Source organism: Artibeus jamaicensis, unplaced genomic scaffold, assembly GCF_021234435.1.
Source record: "Artibeus jamaicensis isolate MK-2021 breed Jamaican fruit bat unplaced genomic scaffold, CSHL_Jam_final contig_685, whole genome shotgun sequence".
Classification (NCBI taxonomy): domain Eukaryota; kingdom Metazoa; phylum Chordata; class Mammalia; order Chiroptera; family Phyllostomidae; genus Artibeus; species Artibeus jamaicensis.
The window spans coordinates 3274211-3296966 of record NW_026521924.1 but is presented as its reverse complement, the minus strand read 5'-3'; the positions used below and the strand labels follow the sequence as shown (position 1 = coordinate 3296966).

Genomic DNA, 22756 nt, shown 5'->3' with positions numbered 1-22756 from the left:
ACCAAGAGGGATTCATCCCAGGGATGCAAGGATGGTTCAATATTCACAAATCAGTAAATGTAATACATCACATAAACAAAAGCAAAGACAAAAATCACATGATCATATTAATAGATGGGGAAAAAGCTTTTTATAAGGCACAACACCCATTTATGATAAAGGCAATCAGCAAAGTGGGAATAGAGGGAGCATTCCTCAATATAATAAAGGCCATATATGAGAGACCTACAGCCAACATCATACTCAATGGGCAAAAAATAAAAGCTTTTCCACTAAGATCAGGAACAAGACAAGGATGTCCACTTTCACCACTTCTATTCAATATAATATTGGAAGTTTTACCCACAGTGATCAGACAAGAAAAGGAAATAAAAAGCATCCAAATCGGAAAGGAGGAAACAAAACTGTCATTGTTTGCACATGACATGATAGTGTACATGGAAAATCCTATAGACTCTACCAAAAAACTGCTCGAACTAATTAATGAATTTGGCAAAACAGCAGGTTACAAAGTCAATATCCAGAAATAAAAGGCATTTTTGTATACTAACAATGAATCAGCAGAAGCAGAAATCAAGGAAAAATCCAATGTGATATAGCAAAAGCAAAAATAAAATATCTTGGAATAAACCTAATCAAGGAGGTAAAAGACTTGTATACAGAAAACTACACAACACTGGAAAAAGAAATAAAGGAAGACACAAACAAATGGAAACATATACTGTGTTCATGGATTGAAAGAATTAACATCATCAAAATGTCCATACTACCCAAAGCAATTTACGGATTCGATGCAATCTCTATTAAAGTACCAATGGCATATTTCACAGACATAGAACAAACACTTCAAAAATTTATATGGAACCATAAACAAGCCCGAATAGCAGCTGCAATTCTGAGAACAAAGAGCAAAGTAGATGGGATCACAATACCTAATACCAAACTGTATTACAAGGCCACTGTAATCAAAACAGCCTGGTATTGGCATAAAAACAGGCACATGGATGAGTGGAACAGGACAGAGAGCCCAGAAATAAACCCAAGTCTCTATGGCCAATTAATATTCCACAAAGGGGGCAGTAACATAAAATGGAGTAGAGATAGCCTCTTCAACAAATGGTGTTGGGAGAACTGGACAGCTACAGGCAAAAAAATGACACTCGAGCACCAACTCACACAATACACAGAAATAAATTCAAGGTAGATTAAAAATTAAATCTGAGCTGTGATACCATTTAAGTCCTAGAGGAGAACATTGGCAAGAAAATCTGAGATAATTTACACAGCAACTTTTTTACTGATATGTCCCCTAGAGCAAGGAATATAAAGGAAACAATAAACAAATGGGATCTCACCAAAATTAAAAGCTTCCGCATGGCTAAAAAAAACAGTATTAAAATAAAAAGACAACCAACTGATGGGAAAACATGTTTGCCAATGATACCTCAGACAAAGGTTTAATCTCCAAAATATACAAAGAACTCACACAACTTCAGTCTAAGAAAACAACTAACCCAATTAAAAAATGGGAAAAGGACTTGAACAGACACTTCTCCAAGGAGGACATACAGAGGATCCAGAGACACATGAAAAGATGCTCAATATCACTAGCTATCAGAGAGATGCAAATTAAAACCACAATGAGATACCACTTTACACAGCTCAGAATGGCCATCATAAACAAAGCAACAAACAACAAGTGTTGGAGAGGTTGTGGGGAAAAGGGGCCCTAATCCATTGTTGGTGGGATTGCAGACTGGTAAAACCACTGTGGAAAACAGTATGGAATTTTTTCAGAAAACAAAAAATGGACCTGTCTTTTGATCCAGCAATTCCACTGCTGGGATTATATCCTAAGAACCCTAAAATATCGATCCAAAAGAACCTATGCACCCCAATGTTCATAGCAGCACAATTTACAATAGCCCAGAGCTGGAAGCAACCTAGGGGCCCGTCAATAAATAAATGGATCAAAAAATTATGGTACATATACACAATGGAATTCTATGCAGCAGTAAGAAAGAAGGAGCTCCTACCCTTTGCAACAGCATGGATGAAACTGGAAAGCATTATGCTGAGTGAAATAAGCCAGGTGTTGAAAGACAAAAACCACATGATCTCACCTTTAACAGGAAGCTAAACAACAAAGCAAACAAGCAAGCAAAATAAAAGCAAAGACACTGAAATAGAGAACAGGGGAACAGTGACCAGAGGGGGGAGGGGAGGGAATTTCAGGGAAAAAAAGGGAGGATTTAGAGGAACTAGTATAAAGGACACATGGACAACAACTAAGGGGGGTGGAAATGGGAGGGAGGTGGGGAGCACAGGGGGGTGGGCTGGGATGGAAGTAAAAGACAGAAAACTGTACTTGAAAAATAATTTTAAAATAAATAAATATAAACAAATAATTTTTTTTAAAAAAAGAGCAACAATAGAAACCCACGACAATGAACTGATTACCTTCAGTGTGCTGAAAGAAACTATCTGCTGACTCAAACACTATATCCAGTGAAAATGCCCTTCAAAAATGAAGGTAAAATTAAAATAGCTTTAGATAAACAAGGATGAGCAAATCCATCACAAGCAAAACCTGTACTGATGAAAATACCAAAGAATATTCTTCATAAACAGGAAAAATAATACAAAGTGAAAAGCACAAAGGCAAAAAAGTGGGTTGGGGAAAAATAAATGCAAACAAAAAGTAAATATTTAAGCAAATCTAAATTAAAATTAATTGTAGCAAAGCAATAATTTATGTCTCATGGTGTTTAAACACAAATGCAGTTTAAAAGATGAAAACAAAAGTTGGGAAGATGTTAAATGTAGTTCATTCAAGTATTTAATACAGCTGCACTGTCTGAGAAGTGATGAAAAGTAGTATTTTTTTTACTTTTAAAAATATGTTTATTGATTTATCAAGGAAGGGGAGAGAGAGAAAAACATTGATGTGCAAGAGAAATTATGACTGGTTGCCTCCCTTATGTGCCCCAGCCAGGGATCAGACCAGCAACCTAGATTCAACCTAGGTATATGCCCTCACTGGGACTCAAAGCCCCAACCTTCTGCTGTACAGGACCAATGCTCCAACTGAGACATACCAGCCAGGGCAAAAAGTAGTATTTTCTAATAGACTTTCATAAGTCAAGTATCCATAATGAAATCTCTAGGTTAACTGCAATAGAATGGTAGAAGATAAAACAAACATATTGATAAAAAAGAAAATTAGTAATGGAAAATATCCTGAAGGAGTCAAGAAATGAGATAAAAGGAGAATAGACCATCTGGGAAAAAATAGAAAGTGAAGAGTATATTCAAATCCTAATATATGAATAATTATATTAAATACAAATGGACTAAATGCATCACTTAAAATACAAAGATCTCTCAAAAATTTTAATACATATGTATTGCTTCTAAGAGACACATTGTAAATATAGAACTACACAGAAGACTCAAACAAAAGGATAGAATAAGATACATAGACAAACACTAACCAAAGGAAAATTTTTAGCTATTTTCATATGAACCAAATAGACTTTCAGGCAGCAAGCATTGTTAGATATAGAGTGACATTTCTTTCAATTACAAAGGTCAATTAACCACAGTTTCTTGTGAGTTATTAACACGTATACTAGTAAAATATGTAAGTATAGCAAAAGGAAAAAAAGGAAAGTGCTGTTAGTGTTGTTAAGTTCTTGCATAATAGAGCATGTTATAAATATAAGAAATATGAAATTGTATTAATTTTATTTTAAAAAATCAACATAATTCATTACACTAACAAATTAATGTTCCTCTTAACATATTTAAACAAAAATCTGAAAGTTAGATATATTTATAATTTTTTAATCTTGAAAAAATTATATGTAATGACAGATAGCCATGAATTTTCAATCATACTTAAAATTATGCCCACTATTCATCACTTCTATTAGGCTCTGTACTGATCTTTTGTCTGTGTGAAAGGGGAGAAAAACTATAAAGATTCAAAAGGAAGAAACTGAACTCTCATCATTCACAAATGATATGGTTGAAAATTTAGGAAATCAACAAGAATCTACAGATAAATTATATGATTAAATATAATAGTTTAGCAAGGTAGCTGCATACAAATACATGTGTACATGCATATATATAATATATATATTAATAGCACAATTGTATTTACAGGTAAAAATAATTTTGAGAACTACTATGATAAAGATGAAGATAGGGAGACACTATGATCCAGCAATTCTACTACAATGGACATATGTAGAGAAAGTCTACAGATACAGAATATATATACAAGGAAATTGGTGGGTTTATTAAAATTCCAACATGAAATCAACACAACTGCCCATCTATTAGAGATGTATGTACTACAGTTCCCAATAAAGAGGTTAAAAAAGCAAAATAGAGAAAGAAATCACTTATAGTACCAAACCAACTAATATACTAAAATTAATAATAAACTAATCATGATGAACAAAACTAACAAAATTATAGCTGCAGACAAAAGAATGATGGTTACCATAGGGCAAAGGGGGCAGGGGAAGAGCAAAGAGGGTAAAGGAGGTGAAATACATAGTGACAGAAGAACACTGGACTTTAGGTGGCGAGGGTACAATAAACTATACAGATGCCTCATTATAAAATTCTACTCCTTAAATTTATATAATGTTATTAACCAATGGTACCCCAATAAATATAATTATTAAAAGTTACAAATAAGTTTTAAAAACTAATCAACAAATGTGGTAAAGCAAAATAAAGACAACTATAACATTTTGAAAAACTACTAAAAGAAAAAAAGTAATCCTGGACAAATCTGTTCTGCATAGGAAAATTCATTATTATAATAAACTAAGTTGTTAGAAAAATTAGGTCAAAAGAAACCAGGGTTTCCTCAAAAGAAAGTCTAAAACCAATAGTAATAACTTAGAAATGGCCCAAATTTTTTTCAGAATTCATGGAACTGACCAACAAATCCATAAATAAATCATGTATATTTGAATAAATTTGAAAATAGAGGTGATATTTTATACCAGTAAGGAAATGAATATGTTATTCAACAAACGGTCTTGGCACTGTATGTTATCTATTTGGAAAATACATTCCTACCTCATACCACAAACAATGATGAAATTTTAAATATTAATGATATAAGCATAAAAAAACTTTTTTAAATGTGCAAAAAAATAAACAATCACACAGAAATGAAGGCTTAAATATCAGACGTTTCTGAGAGACACTTATTACTTATTTAGATAGGTTTTATTATCATTTTCAATATTACCAAAGCCAGAATCCATCATAAGGATGGTTGACAGGTGCAATCATATGAAATTTAAAATATCTATAAGGCAAAAGATATCATGCACAAAGGCAAATAATAAATGACATTTAAATTTTTTAAATATACGCAAAAACTTATGGAATAAAATTATTATCCTTAAATCTAAATGGTCTCATACAAAATTAGCAAAATTGAGCTAAAGGGAAGCTGGTGGAGCGGAAGGCACCAGGAATCCATCTTCCCACCTAGATGACTGCCTGCCAAAAAGTTTTTAACGTAAGGGTGATTGAACTCTGGGGTCTGCTAAGGGCATGTAACTTTCAGGGGAACACTTGGATGTAATGTAAACTGTGGTTAATTTGGGACGTCAACTCACTGCAATAGCCATCTACTCATTTCCCATTCCCAAACACGAGGCAGGCAGTTAGGCACATAGTCCAAGAGCAGCTTGCACACAATCTGAGAGCCAAAGTAGACAATAAAGACCCTGCCCTTCAAATACTAGACTCTTTGCTCTGATCGCTACTTGCTGCTTCTAGTCACAGAGAAGAAGAGATAAGCAGCCAGTGCTGCAGTGCCCTCCTCCTCCAGCTGAATTGACTTCCAGGGAATTCAAAAGGCTGATACTTTTGCCCCCTTCATTATTCAATTTTTCTCCTTTGATAGGGGCACATTTAACGAGAAACACAAATGTCTAATAAGCACATGAAAAGATGCTCAGCATCATAATCATTAGGGAAATGCAAACCAAAACCACAGTGATATACCTCATCATACCCAAGCCAGGATGGCTTTTATTTAAAAAGAAAAAAAAAGTGTTGCTGAGGATGTGAAAAAACTAAAACCCTTGTGGAGTATTAATGAGACTTTAAAATAGTGTAGCTAGTACCAAAGAGAGTCTGGTCATTCTTCCAAAAACTGAAAACAGAATTACCATTTAATCCAGCAATTTTACTTCTCAGCATCCAAAAGAATGGAAAGCAGGCACTTGGACAGCTATACACCCATGTTCACAGAAGCATTATGCACAAGAGACAAAAGTTGGCAGCAAACCAAGTGTTCAACAACAGATGAAAAGATAAACAAAATGTGGCAATTCCATAAAATGGAGTATTATTCAGCCTTAAAAAAAATTCTGACACATGCTATTACATGGAACCTTGAGGTCATCATGCTAAGTGAAATTCCTGTACTACATAGTTAAAAAGTAATAAATATGATGTTGAAATAATCAACTGTCTTTCATAATGTCAAATGCTATATGTATTTACATTATTTTGCTTTTTGTTATTTATATTGCTATATTTGATAATGATACACAATTATAAAAGGACAATGTATGGTTCCACTTATTTGAGGTACCCAAAGTACTCAAATTCATGGAGATAGCAATCAGAATGGTGGTTGTCAGGGGCTGAGGGGAAGAAAATGGGCAGTTACTGTTTTATGTACAGTGTAACTTTTACACTGTTGGTGATGGTAGTGATGGCTGTACAACAATGTGAATGTACTGTACTTAAAGCCACTGAACTGTGCATTAACAGTGTTTAACATGGCAAATTTCATGTTATGTGTATTTTGTCAAAAATTTTAAAAAGAATTACAGAAAAAAATCTATACAAATGATTATTGCAGTGTTATTTATAACAGTCCTAAACTGGGAACAATCCAGCTTTCTTTCATTGGGTAAATGGTTAAACAGTGGTACATCTATACTATAGCAATGAAACAGAACAAGTTATTGATGAGCACAACTACCTAGATGAATCTCCAGAGAATTACACTGAGTGATTGAAAAAAAAAGCCGGTTACCAAAAGACAACATCCTATATGACAACATTTTTAGGAATGTTGTCTTAAAATGACAAAATTATAGAAAGAATACTCTATTGGTGGCTGTAAGGAGTTAAGGAAGAAGTGAAGGTACAATGTGAGTGGGTATGACTATGAAAGGGCAACACAGGAGATAATCCTTGTGCAGATGGAAGTGCTCTGTAACGTGACTGAATGAATGTCAATACACTGAATGTGATATCACACCTTGGTTTAATAGGGGACTCAAGACTTGGAAAATTTTAGCTTCAGGCAAAAAGTTGTAAGTCTAGCAAGTAATGTGTATGGTAAAGCTTTCGTTTCAGAAACTACAGATAAGGCCCATCCTGGCTCCTGGGAAACAGCTGGCCTCCTGGGGCAGTGACAGAAGATTACTGCCTGGGGCATCTGGACCTTTGTGTTCCCGGGAGGACAGACAACCACCCTCCCCTGGGAGCAGCTCTCTGCCCAGAACAGGAATGCTGCAGCTCTGTCACCTAATCCTCCGTGAATTTCAAAGCCCTCACCGCACATTGTTTATCAACCCACACCTACCTTGTAAAAGTTCTGGCCTGGAAAGAGAAGACGAGATGGTTTGTTAGGGTATGAACCTGCCATCTTCTCAGATTGCCAGCCATCTGAGTAAAGGACCCACAAAAGATTCAATCACTGTAACTGCTTATTGGATTTGGTAGTGACAGGCAGCCCGAACGCCGGGTGTCTTTTCCAGTTACAGTTTTGCAAAATATTACCATAGAAGGAAACTGGGCAGAGGGTACATGGGATATTTATTACTTCTTACAATTGCATGTGAATTTAGATTTACTTCAAAATTTAAAAAAAATTAAAAACAGGCCCTGGCTGGTAGTGCTCAGTTGACTGAGCACCAGCCTACGAACCAAAGGGTTATCGGTTCAACTCCCATTCAGGGCACATGCCTGGGCTAAAGGCCAGGTCCCCATTATGGGGCACATGAGAGGCAATCACACACTGATATTTCTCTCCCTCTCTTTCTCTCTCCCTTCCCTCTCTCCAAAAATAAATAAATTCTTTAAAAAAAATTAAAAACAGCATAACTGGCCACATTAAAGAGTAAAGTTAAGGAGTTCCAGACAAGATGAAAGTGTAGGTGGAAACACTGTATCTCCTTGCACAACCAAGTTTAAAGACAACAAAGTTTTAGTAACAAAACGCAACAGAAACACAAAAAATTAACTATACGGAAGTCCCACAACAAGGAACCGCTTAGCCAGACTGGTAAGAGGGGCAGAGCCAGTGGCTGGCGGAGTGGGACTGCACAGGAAAACTTGGCCAGACCGACCCCGCCCCAGGCAGACCCAGTGAGGGAGCAAGGTGTCAGGCTGACCAAGTTCACACATTTGTGCTCAGATAAACTAGGCAAAGGAGTGAGCAGTGAGACAGACCATGCAGGCCCCAACAGCAGGAAGCAGCAGAGGGGACCACCATTGCCCCTCTTTGGCCCCACACACACATATGGTAGAAAAAAATTTGGGAAGGATATCTAAGAAATGAGGAGCCCCAACCACACACAAGGCCCTGCAACCCAGGATTCCAGTGACTGGAAGATAAGTTCCCTAAACTTTCAGCTGCAAAAACCAATGGGGAATTAGTTGGTGGAAAAAACTTCAGGAGTCCCAAGCAGTTCCTCTTAAAGAACCCACACACAGATTCACCTATTCAGAGTCACTCTCTCTCTGAGTTCCAGCACTGGGGTAGCAGCTTGAAAGGCACCAGTGGCATCTAGGCAGGAAGTAAAGGGTCTGGCATTAACTCAAGAGCTGGGGGACAGCTTCCACCCAGGCACAAAGGCCACCGTCCCTTCTTTTGAACCCCCCCCCCCAACAGAGCCGCAGAGCCAGCAGTCAAATGTCAGTCATATCTGAGACTCCATCAATTTGGTCAACACAGTTTTCTCTGCCCTAGAGATCCCCCCAGACTTTGTCCAACCTGATTATGGGCCCACCCAAACTGTTAACAGACAACTTTCAATATGAATAGCTGGTCTTGACTCATGCTTCACAATCTCATTAATCCTCTCAAACAAGCAACAGCTGACCTCAGTGAGCCCCCAGCCACCCTAACTCTTGCTAAGTGGCCCCAGGCACAGCACTAGCAGCAGCCAGCCTATATTCACAGTTTGGCTTCACCTGGAAATCTCTAAGACAAGCACAAATAGCAGCCATCTCAGATCGTTTTATGGTGCAGACAGGGTAGCCCCAGGCAAAACACAGGCTGGGGCTTACCTTGGCATGCACCACCCAGGAAACCCCAGAGCCAGCGCACCCAGTGGACAGCTACAGATCATGTTGCAGCACCACTACCCTATATATCTGAGCCTCCACTTAGGGCAGAGGTTGCTGGTCAGTGATCACAGCCAGGCATGACAGCTGACTAGACTGAGTAAATGCCTCCCACTAACTTGTCAACAGCAATCAAAGCTCAACTACAAGAGGAGGTTATACTCAGCCCACATAAAGGGCACACCTTGAGTACCCAGCTTGATTGATAGAGGAGGATGTGCCAATGGATATTAAAGGGCACCTACTACATTAGACCACACTACCAGGACATAGAGTCAAAGAAGCTTTACCTCATACATAAAAACAAACACAGGGAGGCTGCCAAAACGAAGACACAAAGAAACATGGCCCAAATAAAAGAACAGATCAAAACTCAGGAAAAATACCTAATCAAAATGAAATAAGCAATCAATCAGATGCTGAGTTCAAAACACTTGTTAAAAGGATGCTCATGAAACTTAGAGAGGACCTCGACAGCATAAAAAGATCCAATCAGAAACAAAGAATACACTCATTTAAATTAAAAAAAAAACAATTTACAGGGAAACAAAAATAGAGAGAATGAGGCCAAGAATCAAATCTATGATTTGGAAAATAGGAAAAAAAACCCAACCATGCAGAACAAGAAGAAAAAGAATCCAATAAAACAAGGGCAGTGTAAGCAGCCTACTGGATAACTTCAAGCATTCCAATATTTGCATCATAGGTGTGCCAGAAAGAGAAGAGAAACAGCAGGAAACTGGAAAACTATCTGAAAAATAATGAAAGAAAACTTACCTAATCTGTGAAGAGACATGCAAGTCCAGGAAGCACAGAAAGTCTCAAAGAGGATAGATACACAGAGGCCCACTCTAAGACACATCATAATTAAAATGCCAAAGATTAAAGGTAAACAGAAAATCTTATAAGCAGCAAGAGAAAAGAAGTTAGTTGCCTACAGGGGAGATCCCATAAGACTGTCAGGTAATTTCTCAAAGAAACTTTGGAGGCAAGAAAGGACTGGCAAGAAATATTCAAAGTCATGAAAAGCAGACACCTACAGCCAAGACTGCTCTACCCAGCAAAGCTATCATTTACAATCAGAGGGCAGATAAAGAGCTGCCCAGACAAGAAAAAACTAAAGGAGTTCATAACCACCAAACCATTATTACATGAGATGTTAAGATACTTATTTAAGAAAAAGAAGACAATCAAAACTATGAACAAGGGACTTCCACCAAGATGGAGGCGAAGGTGGAAACACTTTGCATCCTCGCACAACCAAATCTAAAACCAACAAAGTTTTAACAATAATAAATGCAACCAAACTACACAGAAAATCGAACAATACAGAGTCCGAAAACAACAAACCACTCAATTAAACCCATGAGAGGAGTGAAGCCAGCAGCAAAGCGGGTCAGGCAAAAAAGATCCCCCAACCCAGGCAGTGTGCAGGCAGCCGAGGGCGCGGATCCCAGGTGTGGGCTAGCTATGGGCGGACCCAGGGAAGGCATGGTGCAGCTGGCTGTCTGCGGTCACGCATTTGCACAGATAAACCAGTGAAGAGGCGAGCACTGAGACAGATCACACAGGCCCCAGCAGCACAGGGCAGCGGGCTCCCACATTTGTGCTCACATAAACAGGCGGGGGTGAGTGGTGAGGCAGACTGGGTGAGCAGAAAGGACCGCCATTGCTCCCTCTCTGACCCCGCCCCCACATACAGCATCACAAACCAGCGACCTGGGTGGCCCCGCCCTGGTGAACACGTAAGGCTCCTCTCCTCAAACGTAACAGGTGAGAACAGATCAAAACATGGCTCAAGAACAACTCAGAGCCCCAGAGCCAATAAATCTAAGCAATGAAGAAATAGCCATACCCCTGGCTGGTGTAGCTCAGTGGATTGAGCACGGGCCTGCAAACCAAAAGATCGCAGTTCGATTCCCAGTCAGGGCACATGCCTGGGTTGCAGGCCAGTTCCCAGCAGGGGCCAGTTCCCTGCAGGGGTCGCATGAGAAGCAACCATACAGTGATATTTCTTTCCCTCTCTCCTTCCCTTCCCCTCTAAAGATAAATAAATAAAATCTAAAATAAAATAAAAAAGAAATAGCCAAACTTTCAGATGCACAGTTCAAAACACGGGTGATCAGGATGCTCACAGAACTGGTTAATTTTAGTCACAAATTAGAGGAACATATGAAGGCCTAATTGAAATGAATGGTAATGCACAAGAAACCAATAGTAGTGGAAAAGAAACTGGGACTCAAATCAAGGGAGTAGACCAGAAGGAAGGAAAAAATGACCAAACAGAAAAGTATGAAGAAACAAGAATTCAAAAAAGTGAGGAGAGGCTTAGGAACCTCCAGGACATCTTTAAATGCTTCAACATCCGAATTATAGGGGTACCAGAAGGGGAAGAGGAACAGCAACAAGTGGAAAACTTATTTGAACAAATAATATAAAAGAACTTCCCCCTTGTGGCAAAGGAAATAGACTTCCAGGAAATCCAGGAAGCTCAGAGAGTCCCAAACAAGTTAGACCCAAGAAGAAACATACCAAGGCACATCATAATTACATTAGCCAAGATTAGAATGAGAGAGAGAATCCAGAAGCAGCAAGAGATAGGGGGACAGTCACCTACAAAGGAGTTCCCATCAGACTGTCAGAGGATTTCTCAAAAGAGACCATACAGGCAAGAAGGGGCTGGAAAGAAGTATTCCAAGTCACAAAAGGCAAAGACCTACATCCAAGATTGCTCTATCCAGCAAAGCTTTCATTTAGAATGGAAGGACAGATAAAGTGCTTCTCAGAGAAGATCAAATTCAAGGAGTTCATCATCACCAAGCCCTTATTATATGAAATGTTGAAGGGATTTACCTAAGAAAAAGAAGATAAAAAAGATGAACAGTGAAAGGACAGCAAACTCATAGTTATTAATAACCATACCTAAAACCAAAGCAAACTAAAAGGACAGCTAGATCAGGAGTGAACCATAGAAATGAAGATCACGTGGAGGGTTGGCAACAGGGGAGTGGAAGAAGGAGAAGGGGGGAGAAGGTACAGAGAACAAGTAGCATAGACAGTAGATAGAAAATAGTAGGGGGGAGGGTAAGAATAGTAGGGGAAATACAGAATCTAAAGAACTTGAGACACATGTGTTCATGAACTAAAGGGGGAAATGGTGGGGGAGGGGTGTGCAGGGTGCAGGGGAACAGAGTGGAGAAAATAGAACAAATGTAATGGTATAATCAATAAAATAAAAAATATATATTAAAAAATGTGTAACCTAAAAAAAACTATGAACAATAAAATGGCAATTAATATATATCTATCAACAACTGAATCTAAAGAACAAACTAAGCAAACAAGAACAGACACGGAATCATGGATATGGAGAGGGTTTTGATGGTTGCCCAATGGGAGGGGTTGTGGGGGAATGGGTGAAGAGGTGAGGGGATTAAAAAATACAAACACGTAGTTTCCAAATAGCCAGGAGGATGTAAGGCAGAGTGTGAGAAATAAGAGTAGCCAAAAAACTTATATGTATGATCCATGGACCTGAACAAGCATGTGGTGATTGCCTGAGGGAGTGAGGTATGTTGGGTGGAGGGCGGCAAAGGGGGAATAATTGGGACAACTATAATAGCATAATTAATCAAATATAAATTTTTTTAAAAGATTATTCAGCCATTATATGTTGTGGCTTGCTCTCCCTGATTTCAGGAATTGCAACTCTACTTCCTGGTAGAGTGGCTACGGATGAGTGAGTGACCTCCGGAATGCTAGCCACAGGAGACAAAGCTGGTCTCTGGTTGCAAACACTGCCTCTGCTTCATCCTCCTGCCCCCAAAGCTTGGTCTATGTTGTTGACAGGTAAGTCCCCTCAGAGGAGGGACAACCTAAACCAGACACGATCACTTGGGAGGCCATCATGAAAGGACTTGGGTGGGGGGGGCGGGGGGGACACGCTGAAACAAAGAGTGAGCAACAGACCCGTGCCCCCCTGGCTATGTGACATAGCCCAAGTCCCCATGTCCTCTGGGAGAAGTGCTTCCTGGCTCTAATCCCCTTAAGCCTGAATACCTGTTGGGGAGGGGGGCAGCTCCTTGCCTTGCTAGAGCGGATCCTGGGGGAAAAATCTGGCATCACAAAGACTTCCTGATAAACCTGTGACATCTGCTCTGCCAAGAGCGCTTTCATTCATGTTAAGGGTTCGAGCAAGAAACCCTAAAACTCTTCCTGACACACTCTGACTCGGACTAAGCACTCAGATTTCTTTGAAATGTTATCTACTGTTTCATCCTTGCCGCCCTGTATTCCTGTGTATGACAACCCAATAAATGACCCTAGAGGAGGGGGCTCAAGGTCATTTTCCCCTGAGAAACTGACCACTGCTCACTGACCCTTTCTTTTTGAGGGATCAGCCCCCTCTCCTCCCCTCCCCAAGCAGATCATGTCTTATTTACTTTCATCTGTGGCGGATGGGGGTCTTGTGGGAAAAGTCGCCCCCACAATTATACCTACCACATTACCAAAAAAGCTTAAGCACATTTCAGGCTGAAGAGAATAATGCCAGATAGAAATTCAGATCTACCTACAGGAATGAAATGTTAAATATGCGTAAAAATATCTAAGATTCTTTTAAGACAAACCTTACAAAGACATTCTATAAACTTGTGAAACACTGAAGGGAGATAAAAGCCTACAAATTATGCCCCCAGAAAATTAATCAAGTATAGAGTATATTATACATTAACTACCATTAATATAAAAGCTAATTTTTTATTGAGAATTGCAGAGTGCTACAATGTAGGATGGAATATTTTTAACTTTTAAGTCTAAGTAAGAGTTGAAATTTCTCCTTCTTTCTTCTCTTTTTGCTGCATAAAGTCTTGTTTCCATTTGGTTCACAGCATGGGAGAGGACCCCAGGGTGGATAAAAGGCAGCACAGTGGTTGAAGGGAGAGGCTCAAGCAGAAGCCAGACACCAGTGGGGTCCAGAGAGGCCCCTCAAAGTCTTCTAGGATCCAATGGCTCCTACTAGTGCTTGAGCCTTCCAACGAGATTTTCACCGAGCCTGAGAGCAAACCAGCCTGCAGAGGTAAGTCAAGTTTCATCTCCTCATTGAAGAAGTGGTTCTCCAGGATATCACAGAGATGAGGGTCTGTACCGGTAGTACCCAGGGCATGCAGATGCAAAAGGACCTGGTTCAAGTTCTTCTCCAGGAAAATGGTGGCTTCCATGGTGTCCCGAGTTTTAACCCACTTATCTTGGGAAGGCTTTTGCACATCTAGAAAGAAGGTATAGCCACCATGCTAATTTTGCATCTTCAAGAGACACTAGGTGTCTTTGCACCTCTTCTTCACCAACTGGTAGAAGAAGTGGCCCATGTCCTCCAGAATCACATCACTGCAGTCAACATAGAAGCCCAGAGAGATATAGGTGTAGGAGACCTGCAGGTGCAGGTTGACCACTCAGTTGATGGTGGTCCCCACTTAGTGGAATAATTCTGATGAATTTGGGAGCTCATGGTTGCTCAGCAATAAGAACTAAGCTAAAAAACAATGCTGGCTGAACCTGGAGGCCAAGGATGACTGAGGTGATGACTGGAAAATAGTTTGGAGGGTAGTCAAAGGCTGGAAGAAGGGGTGGACGTTCCTGGTTATGTCCCATCCAAACACAATTGAAGCAAGAGACATATGCAGGACACCAGCAAGGGCACTGCAGGAGTGTAATTTATACTTCTAAACTCACCACAGGTCAATACTATTTTTTTTGCAAGAAAATAGATGAATATATCACCTAACTTTCAATAAACTTATTTATTCAGAGAACATTTCTTGTTGGCTAGTTATATAACTTCTAAGAAATCTATAGCAATATATATGTGTATGTATATATATTTCTTCTTATAAACATAAAACATAGTCAAAAATTTTTTTCACCTGCAAAATGTCTACTAATAGCTGTTTTATAACACCTTTTTATACAAAGGTTCTGAAGTACAACTGGCAAACTGAACACACAAGTAGGTCCATCTCCATACTCCACTAAAACCTTACCAAAAAAAAATTTTAAGAAGGAAAAAAAAGACTGACATACACAGGGATAATAATAATGAGAGGAGCAATATCCACATAATGTTAGAAAACAAGAAGCATACAGATGCATGAACAGTAACTAGCCCTGGCTGGTGTAGCTCAGTGGATTGAGCACGGGCCTGCAAACCAAAGGATTGCGGTTCAATTCCCACTCAGGGCACATTCCTGGGCTGCAGGCCAGTTCCCAGCAGGGGACGCACGAGAGGCAACCATACACTGATATTTCTCTCCCTCTCTCCTTTTCTTCTGCTCTAAAGATAAATAAATAAAAATTAAAAAAAGAAAACAGTAACTAATTGGGTAGAGGAGACAAACCCCAATGCCTTAGTGGCTAAGATAATCACTAAGCAAAGTAATCTCTTCAAAGATTCTTTTGGAAGAATCTCTTCTTCCAAAGCAAACAAATTCCTGACAAAAATAAATAAATAAACATCAAAAGAGATACAAACAGCACTTGTTATCTCTGAAGGTCAGGCAAAAACTAAAAATAGGAAAACTGGCAAAAAGTGTCAATAAGGAACATATAGATGCAGGTTAACTCTGGAGAGGCTGGACCAGACGGGCTCCAAATTAGTGGACATCAAATACAGCTTGGGGGCAGATACCAGGGGCTCTACTTAAAACTGAATTTTACAGAAAGGTCTGAAAAAGGAAAGGTGAGACCTCCAGCCCCTACCATTTTTCTATACCACAATACTGGCTATTGCCCTGCCAGAGCTGCGATTTCTTTCTAATACAAAAAAAAACCAAAACATGTAAACATTTGCTTGTGTTGGGTGAACATTTGGGAGTTCCTCCAACAAAAAAGCCTGATCACCACACCCACTGAGGTCACCCAGACCTTTCTGTCCACACAAAGCTTCCAAATGGCTCTTAAGTGCACACTCATGAGCATAAAAATAGCAGAGGGTCAAGAGGGTCACTAGATGGTACAGAAAACTAACATGTATTAGGGTCTGAAACAAACAAAAAGTAAGGCAGTGGAAAGAGAAACACCAGATAAGATTAAACAACATTTAAAACATAGTAAGCCAAAATGCATATTAAGTTCATGAAGCAAGAAAGGGACCCTATTTTTAATAGTATTAATCACAAATGAATCTCTAGAAAATAAAACTATGAAACCTAAATTATAAATTCATCAGAATTAGAAGGTTTAGAAAATAAAATTGAAGAAATGTCCAAGACAGTAGGACAAAAGACAGAAAGTTTTAAAAGATGAAAAAGATTAATTTTTGTATAGGAAACAGGGTATTGGGGCACAGTCCAACATTTAATTAATAGAAATTAGAAAAGTAAAATTGAGGAAAGATAAAAGAAGAGATTAATACACTTTTAAAAATTTTCTCCAAAACTGAGTGAAGCACATGAATTTCCAGATTGCAAGTGCAATATGAGTGAGTACCCAGAAAAATTAATAAAAAAGACCCCTTCCAAGAGGCTTCACTGTGATAATAAGAACATAGAAATTAAGAACTTATTTCCAAAGAGAATAAAAGACACCACAAAAAAAACTGAGAATCAAAATGCCAAAGGACTGCTTAAGAACAATTTCTTCAAAAACCTTAGGAAAAATAACTTCCAGTCTTGCATATACCAAATGAGAAAGTAAAATAAAAACAAAAAAAAAACAAAATCAAGAAACAGAAAATCTGATTTTAGGGAGAGGAAAATGAAACCCAAAATGATTGTGAGGTAAAGACCAGCAATGACAGTCACGCAGCAGGCCTAGTGAGCACCCAACTAGACTGAAGGTACCAGATGGGTGTCTCCAAGAAAAACAAAATGGAACTAGTAGATGACCTGATTTGTTGGCTTGATATACAAACTCTGCGGTAAGTTCCACTGGGAAGATTTTAAGGCAGAATGGGTGATGGGGACTATGAGATTTAAAGCTCTCAAACTCCCTTTTTTCTTGCCACACATACATTTTTCTTCCCTCCAGCGTCCCATATTGATCTTTCACCTACATAAATATTTATTTTACATATAATATTATTAAGAACTGATCACTATTAAGTACTTGCTACAATATATAATCATTTCTTTTTTTATACTACTTGGTTTCCTTAGACTAATGGTTTCTCAATTTTTCATTTGATTATTTAAATTATATTCATAGATCACACTGATAAAGAACAAAATTTTAAAAACAAGTAGTAGTATATGTTATAAATATTTGTCTTTTTATCCATAAATATGTAGCTATGGTCGATTTTACATAAACATAAAACACACAAACATACACACATTTACAACTTCATTATTCACTGTTTTCAGTCATTAGATTTAATCAGTATCAGACAGTAGTCTTGACATCAATTTTTAACTACTTAAGAACATACAAATATATGATCATTTATTTACTTACATTCCTCTGTGTTGGACATATTTTCAAATTGTTTTATATTCTTAATAAGCTCATGGAGCACCCTTCTGTATAAATCTTTGTATCTCCAATGACAAGTTTCTAGAAGCACAGTAAGTTTAAGGCTGTTGATCTATACTTAGCTATCCTGCAAAATTTCTGCCAATTTACATTTGTACTTACAATATAGGATGTTCAGTTTACCACACACCTACCAGCAGTAATATATTTTTAACTCTTTCACAAATTAAGAAAGAACAAATTTAACATGTACTCATTTTTAAAACATTTTTTTATTGATTGATTTGAGAGAGAGACATCACTTTGTTGTTCCATTTATTTATACATTCATTGGTTACTTCTTGTATGTGCCCTGACTGGGGATAAAACCTGTAATATTGGCATATTGCAACAATGCTTTAACCAACTGAGCAACCCAGCCAGGGCAACATGTACTCATTTTAATATAAATTTCCATATTACATATTCATGACTTTTGACCATTTTTCTATTGGGGTATTACATGTATTTATGTGGTTTTTAATTTGGTGAACCTTCTCATAGATTAAAAATATGCATCCTTTTGTTATATTGATGATGAGTGTTTTTTAAGTCTTAATTCTCATACAGTCACTTTTCTTTATCCTTCTCTTGCACTTGTACATAGAAAGGCCTTCCCAGACTTCCGGCAGAGATGGAGGCGTAGGTAGACACACTGTGCCTCCACAAAACCAAAAGCAGGACAACAATAATTTAAAAACAAAAAACAACCAAAACTGACAGAAAATTGAACTGTATGGAAGTCTGACAACCAAAGAGTTAAAAGAAGAAACATTCAACCAGACCAGTAAGAGGGGCGAAGAGGAGTGATGGCAAGGCATCAGCGGGCAGACCCGGTGAGGCAGCAGATTGTAAACTGGGTGGTCCCACATTTGCATGCAGATAAACTGGGAGAAATAACTAGAGAGTCAAAGGACTGCACAACCCAGGGCTCCAGTGTGGGAAAATAAAGCCTCAAACCACTGTCTGAAAACACCCATGGTGGTTGAGGCAGCAGAGGGAGAAACTTCCGGCCTCAGAAGAGAGTTCACTGGAGAGACTCATGGGGTCCCAGGATGTACACAAACCCACTCACCTGGGAATCAGCACTAGAAGAGCCCAATTTGCTTGTGGAAAGTGGGGGAAGTGACTGAAATCCGACTGAGAGCAGAGCAAGCGCCACTGTTTTCTCTCAGACCCCTCCCCCACATACTACATCACAAACCAGTGTCAGGGGTTGCCGTTTACACAGGTAAACACCTAAGACTCCACCCCTCACTACCTAACAGGAACATCAAGACAAAAAAAATGGCCCAAATGAAAGTACAGATCAAAGCTCCAGAAATAATACAACTAAGTGACAAAGAAGTAGCCAACCTGGACCTATCAGATGCACAGTTCAAAACACTGGTAATCAGGATGCTCACAGGATTGGTTCAATTTGGTCACAAGTTAGATGAAAAATGAAGGCTACGCTAAATGAATTGAAGGAAAATGCACAGGGAAACAATAGTGATGGGGAGGAAACTGGGACGCAAATCAAGGGAGTGAACCAGAAGGAAGAAACAAACATCCAACCAGAAAAGAATGAAGAAACAACAATTCAAAAAATAAGGAGAGGATTAGGAACCTCCAGGACATCTTTAAAGGTGCCAACATCTGAATTATAGGGGTACCAGAAGGGAAAGAGGAACAGCAACAAGTGGAAAACCTATGTGAACAAATACTAAAGGAGAACTTCTACAATCTGGCAAAGGTAATAGACTTCCAGGAAACCCAGGAAGTTCAGAGAGTCCCAAAGAAGGTGGACCCTAGGAAGAACACACCAAGGCACATCATAATTACATTAGCCAAGATTAAAATGAAAAAGAGAATTCTAGAATCAGCAAGAGAAAAGAAGGCAGTTACCTACAAAGGAGTTCCCATCAGACTATCAGCTGATTTCTCAAAAGAGACCATACAGGCAAGAAGAGACTGGAAAGAAGTATTTCAAGTCATGAAAGTCAAGGACCTACATCCAAGATTGCTCTATCCAGCAAAGCTTTCATTTAGAATGAAAGGGCAGATAAAGTGCTTCCCAGATAAGGTCAAGTTCAGGGAGTTCATCATCACCAAGTCCTTATTATATGAAATGTTAAAGGGACTTATCTAAGAAAAAGAAGATAAAAAAAATGAACAGTAAAAAGACAGCAAACTCACAGTTATTAACAACCACACCTAAAACAAAAACAAACTAAGCAAACAACTAGAACAGGAACGGAACCACAGAAATGGAGATCACATGGAGGGTTAGCAACAGGGGAGTGGGAGCGGAGAAAGGAAAGGGGGAAAAGATACAGAAAATAAGTAGCATAGATGGTAGGTAGAAAATAGAAAAGGGATGGCCAAGAATAGTGTAGAAAATGTAGAAGCAAAGAACTTATATCTACGACTCAGACATACACTAAAGGGGGGGAATGCGGATGGGAAGGGTTATGCAGGGCAGAGGACAGTGAAGGGGGAATATGGGACAACTGTAATACCATAATCAATAAAATATATTTTAAAAATTTTTAAAAAAGGCCTTCCTCAGCTCAGTAACAGTTAAATAATGATCTATGTTTTTTTCTGTCTCTCTCTAAGGGCATGGTATAATAGTTTTATTATTAGCAATTAAAGTAACCTAAAAGGAATTCTTCAGCAATACTTCTATAAAAGCCTAAGACAGCAATGTAGGGACCTCAGGAATACAAATGTGGCTTAAAATCAAATAACCTCCTATGTTTTTTACCTAGAAATATTTCAACATATAAGGTTTCTTCCTTTAATATCAGTAATATATGGGTCAAAAGCAATGTAATACTCTCAGGTATATATGCTAATATAGCTTAATTTTGAAAAGTTTTTACTCACTTGTGGTCATGATGTTAGGAGGGCAAGAGGGTATTCCATGATCTACTGCCCATCTGTAGGCTCCTTCTCCAACTAAAAAGCTAACAACAAAAAAATTATTCTTTTAAAAATTCCCAGTTTCTTCTTCCCCTACATATTCAATAAAGTAATAAAGTAAGGCAACCAAAATAAAAAGTTTAGCATATAGACATAAAGCTAGATTTACTTCAAAATAATAAAATGGCTCAAAATATTCCTTAAAATTTTTCCCATTAAAAATTTTTCAGTTAGAAGTATTACCATTCATTCACAGTAACTAATAAGTAAAATCCAACACCACAAGTAAAAAAGTTGATTTCCCAATGGAAAATATTAACATGTATCTTGGATCAACATGGTTCTCAGTACATGTCACAAGATCATCTTATTAAAAGTTGAAGTTTAAGTGAGTCTTAAGATATAGTATTCTTGCCTAGTGTAATGCCTGTCATAACTCAAAATGAGATACCCCCAAAACAAAAAGATGTGCTTACATTTCTAACCCTCAGTGCTCAAAAATACATACCTGACCCCCAGAATCATTTTTACTATAGTAAGTAAAATGCTGTCATGTTCCAATAATTTTTAAGTCCCAAACTGTACATAACAAATAAAATAATACTATTAGCTAACTATAAAATACTTATTTTCAAAGGTTTCAAACAGCATACAGGATAATTAACCACCTCACTTCCTAACACATAATAGCAAGCAGTTACCATTATAATCAGTCACTTCATCTCCTTCCATAGCCAACTTCTTAAAGATCTCAGCCAGCTAGTAATGGATTCCTTGAACAAGTGCCTATTCATTAGTTTCCTGTTCCCTATTTTTCGTTTCTGTTTTTCTAATCATCCCAACACTAAAAACTCAGAGCAATACATATTGAAGTCTTTAGATTTGATTATTAATAAGAAAATCAGTGACAGGCTGGCAAAAAAATCTAAGTAGACACTCAGAAACATATCAAATGGTTCCAATGGAAAACTAAATGGTTACGCCCAATAACTGTTTTCCAATGTACATTAAGGTAAGGATGGAGGGACACTAAAAAAAAGAGGGGAGGGGGGAGAACACAAACAACTTTACCTCTTCAAACTTCATTTTCAAAAAATTCTAAAGGATTCTGAAAATAGGAAAGTTTTTCCTCTTCTTGTATCAAACAAAGAACACTACAAAGAAACTGCAAAGACAAGTAACCACACCAAGTTGAAATGGAAGAATAACTGAAATTGAAACTTAGATATGAGTTGAGCTGTCTTGAAGACATTTTTAGCAGTTTCTTCTTATAATGAAAAAATTTGATATAAGAAATACTTCTCTTCATGGAAAGATGTAAAAGAGGTATAAAGATTAGGACAGAAATTTGGAGCTGAATCTGGTGTTCTCAGCCATTGATAATTCTGGGTTTAATCCCAGTACCTGAAATCAATGGCATATTACAAAATACTCTTAGCTTTATTTTTTATTTCTTAATCATTCATAGGTTTGATTCTAAATAAAATCAATTTGACATTGTCTGCTACGCAAGCATTAAATACTTTAGGTATTTCACAATATTTATAGAAACCTGAACATATGAACACCATCTTATGAATAAAAATGCTAATTATCAGCCCTGACTAGTGTGGACTGAGCACCAGCCTGTGAACCGAAAGGTCACTATTTCAATTCCCAGCCTTGGTTGCGGGCCAGGACCTCAGTTGAGGAAGTGCAACTTATCAATGTATCTCCTGCACATTGATGTTTCTCTCCTTTTCTTCCTCCCTTTCCCCACTCTCTCTCAAAATAAATAAATAAAATCTAAAAAATAGAATACTTCAATTACTGTAAAAAATTAATTGTATCTTAGCTCACCATCACACAAAATGGAGTAACTGCATTTGAAATAACTTTAAGATACTATAAAGCTACATAAACTTTTGCAAGAAACTATACTGATGAGATTCAG

General features: G+C 38.0%; 1 protein-coding gene across 7 annotated transcripts in view; it reads right to left on the bottom strand.

Moving 5' to 3' along the window:
- TASP1 (taspase 1) overlaps positions 1–22756 on the bottom strand; it is a 469517-nt gene that overhangs the window by 353370 nt on the left and 93391 nt on the right. For 6 of the 7 annotated variants that reach the window (XR_008392619.1, XM_053671048.1, XM_053671047.1 and 3 more), the window contains one exon: positions 20788–20867. The exons of the other annotated variant lie outside the window; for it this stretch is intronic. Coding sequence is in view for 5 of the 6 variants with exons in the window: in XM_053671048.1 (XP_053527023.1) it covers positions 20788–20867 (80 nt within the window). In the remaining variant the exon portion in view is untranslated. The remainder of the gene's footprint in view (positions 1–20787; positions 20868–22756) is intronic. 7 annotated transcript variants of the gene reach the window in all.